General features: G+C 42.1%; 1 protein-coding gene across 1 annotated transcript in view; it reads right to left on the bottom strand.

The window, feature by feature from the left end:
- Positions 1-5,587: 5,587 nt before the first annotated feature.
- LCMT1 (leucine carboxyl methyltransferase 1) overlaps positions 5,588-9,807 on the bottom strand; it is a 66,053-nt gene continuing 61,833 nt past the window's right edge. Inside the window, exons 10-11 of the mRNA XM_040258133.1 lie at positions 8,693-8,790; positions 5,588-5,805 (exon numbers count right to left, since the gene is read on the bottom strand). Coding sequence (XP_040114067.1) covers positions 5,783-5,805; positions 8,693-8,790 — 121 coding nt within the window. The 3' untranslated portion in view covers positions 5,588-5,782. The remainder of the gene's footprint in view (positions 5,806-8,692; positions 8,791-9,807) is intronic.

The following is a 9,807-nucleotide window of genomic DNA, read 5'->3' as shown; positions in this document are numbered from 1 at the left end:
CCTACTGTGACTTGTTGCCAGTTGGGAGACAGCTGAGATGATGACTCCTTTCAGGACTTCTTGGAGTTGTCTGCTACCCCTTTTCCCTACCTTAAACCTGTGTTGTGTGCCATAAACCAAGTGATTAGTGAACTGAATAATAGCTATGTTTCTTACATCTCCAGCCCCCTGACTGCGGGGCCCTGTGGCAAACAGAGTTTGATAGGTTGGCAGAGCTGGGAGGAGGTCATGGTTAGGGCAGAGAGGAACAGAGGAGGTGGGGGAGCCCAGGAGGGATGCCAAGTCTTGGGTCTCATAGGCCACGGGAAGGAGCTGGATTTCATACCAAGAGGAGGAAGTGAAGTCGCTCAGTCATGTCTGATTTTGCGACCCCATGGACTGTAGCCTACCAGGCTCCTCTATCTATGGGGTTTTCCAGGCGAGAGTACTGGAGTGGGCTGCCATTTCCTTCTCCAACCAGGAGGAGGAAGTGGGGCTTAAAGGAGGGTTTTTAAGGAGGGTGTGGAATAGTTCATTTGATATTGGAAGTAGCAACCTTGGAATGAAGCTCTGCCTCTGGACTAGCCTCGCTTTCCTATGAAGACCTCTGCCCTCCACCGGGCTGGCCCTGATAAGCATTTTCATCTGGACCACTCAGTCAATTTGACCTCCCAGTCTTCATCAAAGGTTCTGACCTCAAACTTACTGTCACGGAATCTCGTATAAAGTATCCAGCTTTGAGACATTATTTTAGCACATCAGTTCTGCAGGCCTTTCATTTTTCCCAGGTTTTCTAGATCCTACTCTTGTATGCACTACAGCATCCCAGAGCTATGTACTTGGACTGCGCTGCTTTGGTCCAGAGTAATTTCACTTCTGTCATCAGCTTGCATCAAAGGAACCTGAAGCAGCAGCTGCAAAGCCAGGCCCCAAACATTCCCAGATCCCACTGATGATGCTCTGGAGAAGCATCCTGGGTCTCTGTGCAGGAAGATGTGTGCCTCTCTAGAGCATGCAGCTGGCTGTGGTTTGATGGAAGCGGAATCATTTCAATCCTCTCTGAGGACTTTGGGGAAGTCAAATTTGTAGCCCACTTCCAAGACCTGTGTGAGACAATAAAACATGCGCATCTCTGGGCCTTTTTCCCCCCTCTAAACTCACGTTCCAGTTGCCCAAGGGCTTTCTAGGTGGCTCAGTGGTAAAGAATTTGCCTGCCAAGGCAGGAGATATGGGCTCGATCCCTGGGTGGGGAAGATCCCTTGGAGGAGGAAATGACAACTTACTCCAGTATTCTTGACTGGGAAATCCCATGGACAGAGGAGTCTGGTGGGCCACAGCCCATGGGGTTGCAAAGAATCTGACATGACTGAGTAAGCACACACCTGATCTCTCCTCTCCAGCTCCCTCAAGGCATTTATTTTTGCCTTTTGTGTTAATGTAGTTTTATTAGTCACCTCAATTCCTTTTGTGGAATAAGACGGGATATACAAAAGCAGAATAAAATTATATATCCTGCCTATGACAGGCACTTTATTCATGACCCTCCACGCTTCCTCTCCTCCCCTTAAAAAAAAAAGTAAAAAACTCTAAGATGAAAACAGAGTTTGACTCTGCTTTGGACTTCATAAACTTTCCGATATTACGCAAACATAGTCTCTGTGCAGGAGAGCAAACGCAATCAAGATGACTCCACGTCGGGTGGCTGATCACCTGAAGGCTTTAGTTTCTTTCTCTTTTGCCCATCTTGCATTACAAAAACCAGAAAGTCAGACATTTCCCAGCCCCTCTTGCAATTGGACCCAGTTTTAGGGTTGCCAGATAGCAAAAATTATTCATATTTATATAAAATAACAAAATAACAGATACCCCAGTTAAATTTGGATTTCCTATGGGACATACTTAAGCTGAAAACAAAAAATCTGTGTTTACCAAAATTTAAATTTAACTGGGCAACCTGTATCTCATTTGGCAATCCTACTCAGTTCTTATCATAAGGTATAGATGAAAGTATGTTTGAGCACATTTGGGGACCACTTTATTCTGGATAAAAAGAGACTACTAAAGAAAAGACTTCTCTTTCCTACCATGAATGCAGTTGTGATGCCTGACACTCTAGCAGCTACTTTACCATTATGAGGCAACATCAAAAAATTAAAGCCAATACACTCAGCAAGACAGAGCACAAAGAGCAAACCCAGGTCCTTGATGGTATTCTTCAATCAATATTACTGAAAGCATCCTAGATACCCACTGGTGGTGGTGTCTTTTGGGTTTAAGTGTATCTGATGTATAATGCTGTGTTAATTTCAGGTATATGGCAAAGTGACTTAGTTATAAACATATATTACTTATAAATATTATATATAAATAGTTATATATTTTTTCAGATTCTTTTCATAAGATACTGAATATAGTCCCCTGTGCTAGATACTAACAGGTTTATTTTATATGTAGATATAGTAGTGTGTTTCTATTAATCCCAAGCTATCTACGCTCTCCCCCCTCATTCTCCTTTGACAACCATAAGTTTGTTTTCCGTATCTGTGAACCTATTTCTATTTTATAAATAAGTTCGTTTCTTTTTTTTTAGATGACACATATAAGTGTCATACAGTGACATACAGTGTCTGTCTTTCCCTATCCAACTTACTTAGTATGGTGACCTCCAGCTCCATCCATGTTGCTGCAAGTGGCATTATTTCATTATTTTTTTAAGGCTGAATAATATTTCACTATGTCTATACATCTTTTTAAATATAGTTTTTAAAAAAACTTTAGCTACCTTCAGCAACATATGGAATCTTTGTTCCCCAACCAGGGATGGAACTCGTGTCCCTTGCGTTGGAGGTGCAAAGCCTTAACCACTGGACCACCAAGGAAGTTCCTAGGCCATATCTTCTTTATCCATTCATCCGTCAATGGATATTTAGGTTGCTTCCTCGTCTTGGCTATTGCAAATAGTGCTGCTATGTACATTGAGGTGCCATGTATCTTTTTGAATTAGTTTTCATCTTTCCTGGATACATGCCCAGGAATGGAATTGCTGGATCATATGGTAACTTAGTCATGGTGTTTTTTTTTTAACATTATTTCTGCTAAATATTCAAAATCCTCACTAAAATTTCTGCAGAAAAAGATCACTCTTCATTAACGGCACATAGGGCAGCCCCCAAATGGGAAATAAGCGAATGTAATAAATGTGAAAAATTTATCAGAAATAAGGAAATGAGGCATCAGGGCAGCCATGGGGGAATTTTCTATGCTATTTGGGGCAACAGCAGAAGGGATATATATATATGCAGCAGTCAAAAGCACAAGTTCCAGAGCCAACCTGCCTGGTTTCAGATTCAGTTCCATCATTTACTGGCAGTGACAATATTTCAAGGAGAGAGGTGGTCACCCGTGTCAGATGCTACTGAGAAGTTGAGACAGCCAAGGACTGAGAAAGGGTCCCTGGATGTGACAGTTTCAACATCACTGATGTCCTTCCCAACAGCAGCTTCAGTTAGGCAGTGTGTGTAGAAAGGATTTCAAGAGGTTTTAGATGAGTGGCGGGGGAGAATAGGAGAGGCAGTGAATGACTATAAATCCTAAGTGAAATCAGTTCCAAGCTCCAATTCAAAAACTAAAACCACACTTTGGAACGCATGTCTTGGTTGTGGGAAGTACTGGGGGGCGGGGAGGGCATGAAAGTGGACCCCTGGCGAGATCCTCTAAAGTGCTGGGTCTGCTCAATGTCAGTATTTCCAAATGTATCACTGTCGCCATCTCTGCTGCATTCATTTTAAAATGAAATTTATAGGTACTTTAAGGGATATTTTACAACACAATCATCAACAGTAATGGTGTATCCTTAGCCTCGAACAGAACATAATCCATGAAAAAATGTAAGGGAAAACAGAAATATAACTGAAGCCAAGCAAAGTTTTAAAAACTTCAGCCAAATGCTACTGCTGCCACAGTTGGTGAAGTGCTATAACACTCTGACCTTCACTTAGGATCAAAACCAAAACCGATGCTGAGGAGGAGGTGAGGAGGAAGAGGGGTGGGTTGGGAGTTTCAGGTTGGCAGACGCAAACTGTTACATATAGACTAGATAAAAAACGAGGTCCTACTGTATAGTACAGGGAACTAGATCCAACTGTAATGAACCATAATGGAAAAGAAAATTAAAAAGAATGTGTACATATGTATAACTGAATCACTTTGCTGTACAACAGACATTAATACAACATTGTAAGTCAACTGTATTTCACCTAAAAAACAAGACCAAAACATCAGGAGCAACGCTAACATGGTAGGGCAAACACACATAAAAATGAAACAAGTTATAAAAAAGTACAGACCCTTACTACTGACAACGTGCTATGAACGTTTTCCATTCTATTCCTTATCTTTTAAAAATAATGGACTTGATTCCCCAAATGGATTTACCATCCATTAATGGCCAGTACATGGTTTCAAAAACAATGAATTAGTAAATATGACATTAGTGTTGAAGACCCATCAGTACCAGCCTGTGATCTTTTCCTTGAACTAATTCTTAAGATCTGAAAGATAAGTGAAAAGCAAAGTAACTTCCTCACTGGGTTATTCAATGTTATTTCACGCTGTATCACCACCGACTCCCGCCCACAAGCACGCTGTTGTGTAGTGGGACGCAGGTCACACTCTAGGGAACACTGATCTCTGATTCGGCAACCTCTAGGAGAGGAGAGGGCTGGGGGGCTGCCTTGCTGCCATTCTGCATACTCAGGTTCAAGTTCACAGCTCACTCACATAACCAAGAATGTTATCAGGCATGGACAGGCCTTATGATTCTGAATCTCCAGGGACCCTTTAATCTGTACTAGTATCGTATCTGTATTAGTTTCTTACTGCTGCTATAACAAATGACCACAGACTCACCGGCTTACAACGATACAAGTTTATTCTCTTCTTGTCCTGGGAGTAAGAAATCTGAAATTAGTTTCACTGGGCTGAAGTCCAAGTGTTGGCAAGACTGGTTCCTTCTGGACGCTGTGAGATATCCTCTTGCCCTTTTCAGCATCCAGTGGCCACTTATATTCCTCAACTTTCGCCCTTCCCTCATCTTCAAAGTGTATCACTCCGGTCTCTGCTTGTGGTGTCACACCGCCGGTTCCTCTGACTCTGCCCTCCCTTCCTCCCTTAAAAGGAAGGACTCTTGTGATTACATCTGGCCCACCTGGATGCTCCCACCTCAAGATCCTTAACTTAATCACATCTGCAAAACCTTTTGCTATACAAGGTAATATACTCTCAGCTGGGAGGACTGGGAGGGGACATTTTAGAGGGTCATCATTCAGCCTGCCACAGTGACCAAGGTGAAGGAGGACTTGAGCAGGCAAGGGTAGAAATGGGAGCAGAGACGAGCTCCAACCTCTGGTCAAGATGCCAAGCACAAGGCCGGGTGCCACACATAAGAGCACACGGGAGTAAATCCCACAATGGATGCAGGAGTCTGACTCATGGGGAGTGGGGCCAAGGTCAAGGTGGGGCTGAGGATCTTTGGTTCCAGCTGACAAAGAGGGGAACCACAGTCCCCCCAGGGGAGCAAAGGATAAACAGCAGAGGACCAACACACCGGCAACTGGCAACGAAGATTTATTTAAACTGTTAGCCAACAGGAACAGGAACTTGTACAACCACTCCAGTAAACGAGGCTTCTCGGAGACTGGCGGAGAATGGCAGCCGGGGCTTCCCCACCACTCAGGAAACTTGGAGACTCAGCTCCGGAAAGGTCGCTGGCTTCAGCTCTGGCTCAGCACGAGTCTTGAACAGATCAATAAGTTATTTCCTTCAAACCTGAGGGGAGGAAACGAACAGATGCTGAGAAGGGGCTGTCACAGGCTGAGGCAGAGAAAACAGTCAGAGGTGGAAGAATGTGACCCTGGGGCCCCAGGTCCATCGGGACCAGCTCTGGGGCAACGGCTGCACATTCAATTACTGCATCCGGGCCTCCTGGTTGTGTAAGATAAGATTCCACAAGCCAACAGGAGGCTGGATGAGACAGTGTTTACTGGCGGTTTAAAAGGGATTAAGAAATGTTATAGCGGTTTATGGGCTCTCCAGTAAAACCCACAAGTCCATTCTTTAAATGCTGAACTTTTTTTTTTTTTCTGAATTAATACCTTTCATTCAGACAACTTAACGAGTTCATTCTTGAGTGTTCTGCTTTTTACCTTAAATCCATTTGAAAACTTCTACTGGCCCATTTTAGGTGAGAAAGAAGTCAAAGGGTTACTGACTAGCCTTAGCAATCTTCACCCTTTTCTCTTTGAGTCAAATTCAGTAATAAAAAAGACTGGTGTGGGCAATTTATTTCTTCACATATCTAGTAATTTTTTAATCAAATACTAACCAGTCCATCCTAAAGGAAATCAGTCCTGAATATTCATTGGAAGGACTGATACTGAAGCTAAAACTCTTAATACTTTGGCCACCTGATGTGAAAGACTGACTCATTGGAAAGGACCCTGATGCTGGGAGAGATTGAGGGTAGGAGGAGAAGGGGATAACAGAGGATGAGATGGTTGGATGGCATCACAGACTCAGTGGACAAGGGTTTCAGCAACCTCTAGGAGTTGTTGATGGACAGGGAAGCCTGACCTGCTGTGGTCTATGGGGTCGCAAAGAGTTGGACATGACTGAGCGACTGATCTAAACTGAACACGGTGGGTGGTAAGCTGAGGAGACTCTGAATTCTGATATCTTCCTCTGAAGAGTGTTGACTTTTGTTTTAGCAGGCGATTTTATTATTGGAGAATCATTCTGATTTTCCAGAGTCTTGGCTGTAGGTTGTTTAGTATCAATCTGTTCGGATTTTGTCCTACAGCCTATTCTTTAGGAACTTTGCTTTTAAATGTTGAACTTCGAGCAAACACAGTTTCTCCTCTATACACATACAAGTTAAGTACAATAAGTCCCTTACATAGGAATGAGTTCCATTCCATTCCAAGAGTGTATTAGCAAGTACAATTTGCTCATAAGTACAACGAAGTTAGCCTCCATACCCAACTAACACAATTGGCTATATAGTACTGTACTATAATAGGTTTTTAATACTTTTCACACAAATAATACATAAAAAAACAAACATACAAAATAAACATTTTTAATCTCACAGTACAGTACCTTGAAAAGTACAGTAGTACAGTACAATAGCTCAGCATACAGGGGCTGGCAGTGAGTGAAGAGGCAAGAAGAGTTACTGACGGAAGGGGGCAGGGAGGTGGGAGGCTGTAGAGCTGAAGGACTGTCGGCAACAAGAGACGGAGGAAAAGCTGCAGTGTCACTCACACCTGACGCTGATGGAATGCACAGTCGCATCTTTAAAAGTTCGCAACTTGAAGGTCGTATGTGAGTGATTTACTGTACTGATACCACAAGTAGCTGGGTGAGAAGTGGGGAAAAGAAGCCCCTTACATGGAAAAGCTCAATGCATCATTACTTGACAGAATCTAGAATTAATTCTATACAAGTCACCTATATTTTTTAAAAGTGTAAGAAAATTAAGTAAATGCAGACAGAGCTTCATGACAGAATATTTATAAAGCCATGAAAATTATGCTCATGCAGAGTTTTTAGTGGCAAGGGGAAATGCTTATGTTATAATATTAAGCTTAAAAAGATCCAGAATCAAGGTTACATAGATAAATTAAACCCCACTAAAAACAAATCAACAGCTAGAAAAAGAATAGAAGGGAAAAGCTGCCAGAGGTTATCTCTGTGTGATGGGTATATGGGTAACTTTTTTCTCCTTTGCCATACTTTTTTTTGAGACCTTTCCAAAGTCTCTGCTTAAAATTATACTGTTTTCAAAAATGGGGGGAAACAGCAGTACAAAAACACAGTAATAAATGATTTTTTAAATAAAAAATAAATGGATTATGTGGCCTGAACTGCCCAGCTGGGTAAATTTATAAACTGGTGGAAAGATAAGCCAAAGGAGGATGATTAATAACCTGGAATTTTCAGACAGGAGATAATCCTCGACTCCCCTAAGCTCTTTGTTTTATATTCACTACTTGCCTAAGGCAGTATGTCAGACATAGCTACAGGAAGTCTGAGAGCACTTTAACAGCAAAGGCCAGAACTGGGATCTAAAACTATCTCCAATGGGCTGGAGAGACGCCCAGGGGAAGCACGGTCAGCAAGGGGCAGCTGTGAAGGAGGAACCAGGTCAAGATCAAGGCAACAAGGCACTGGGACAAGGCTCCGGGCTTTGTCCCCACGGCCCGACTCTTCCAAGCCAGGGGAATTCACCTCCAGTATGAAAGAAGATTAGAGAGAGAAATCCAACCCACAGCTGCAGGGGTGTTGGACAGAAACAATGACCTATGTGTCTTAACATCCAGCAAACCTGGTTACAAGCAGATCAAAAGGCTGAACATTGGACCCTTTCATTAAGATGATTTCAAGACTCAAGGTCTCTCATCGTCCAGTTGAGGAAATTCCACAAACACCCTTAAAGGGCTGCTTGTTGGTTTTCATACATGTGGTTCATTTAAACAGTTCTCCTGGGTTTTGTGCTATAAAAACAGAGGATATAACTGCTGATTCTCTATGTTCACAGATCCATATATATGAGCCCTAGTTCTTCCTGGGTAGAAAATTCCCATTGAGCGTTATGCTCTCCGGAGACAAAAAATTCCCTAGAAAAATTCCAATCAATATAAGTGAAGTCACCTACCTAGTTCGCTTCCTCCTTTGGTGGCCCAGCAAAGGCAGTAATGCTGCATGAGCTGTTCGAGAAGCTCCATTTCATCCAGGAATTCAAGGGACTCTATTCTGTGGAATGAAAAAACAACAGTACAAACGTATCCAATTAAAAATGAAGGCCATGACGCATACTGCCGGGCATGGAAAAGTGTTCAGGATAGACTATGTGAAAAGAAGTGGGCTACAGAATAGTACATATGGCGTGGGCCCATTTTAGCTTAATTTTTGAAAAGAAGAAAAAAAAAAAAAACTCCATAAGCAAAATCAAAAGTGACAGATGACAAACTAGAAGAGAATGTTTGTAACACAAATGACAAGGGGGTAGATTTACTTGTTATATAAACGAGCTGTTACACTTCAGTAAGAACACTTTTTAAAACTTATTTAAAAGATGGGTAAAAGACCAGATCACTGGCAAGGAGAAAAACAAGGGCTTTTCAATCTCATTTATGTGAAAAGAAATGTAAATTAGACCAGGACCGCTGCCATGTCCTGCCTGCTGTCTGCTGTACCCGGTGGGGTTCTGCTCCAAGACCTTGCTTCAGATGGCACGGACTGCGCTCCACAACCACTGGCAAAGAAGATCTTTAAAGGAGTTTTAGTAGTGGAACCTGAGGGCATTTTTGGTGTGTGTTTTTGTTTCAAAAGACGAACACAAGCCAAGATTTTAGGCAAACGATGAGCAAGAAATTTTCCTTCACCTTGGAAGTTTCTTACAAATCCACTGAACACTCTGGATGGAATGTATGGAGTCAGAAAGCGAGATGAAGAAATATGGTTGAATGGCAAAAATCAGGAGTCTGATTATTGATCAAGCTTTGCTCTATTTCATAGCATAGGGCAAGATTAAAACTCCAAAGCTGACATAAATGGATTTTAGAATATTTAAGGTTAAATGTAAATTCTAATTAAGCTGGAGGTTTTATTCTTCGGACTAACTGAAGAAACTGACGGAGGGTTTCTTTTATTACATTATAAACGGAGTTTTGTCTACTACTCAAAACAAAGTGGTTCTCCTTAAAAAAAACGTTGTGCACCTGAAACTAATGTTGTCAATTATATCTCAGTTTGAAAAACTGTTGTCGT

Source organism: Oryx dammah, unplaced genomic scaffold, assembly GCF_014754425.2.
Source record: "Oryx dammah isolate SB20612 unplaced genomic scaffold, SCBI_Odam_1.1 HiC_scaffold_2, whole genome shotgun sequence".
Taxonomy (NCBI): Eukaryota; Metazoa; Chordata; class Mammalia; order Artiodactyla; family Bovidae; genus Oryx; species Oryx dammah.
Note: the sequence above shows the minus strand (reverse complement) of the source record. Positions and strands in the feature narration are given on the sequence as shown.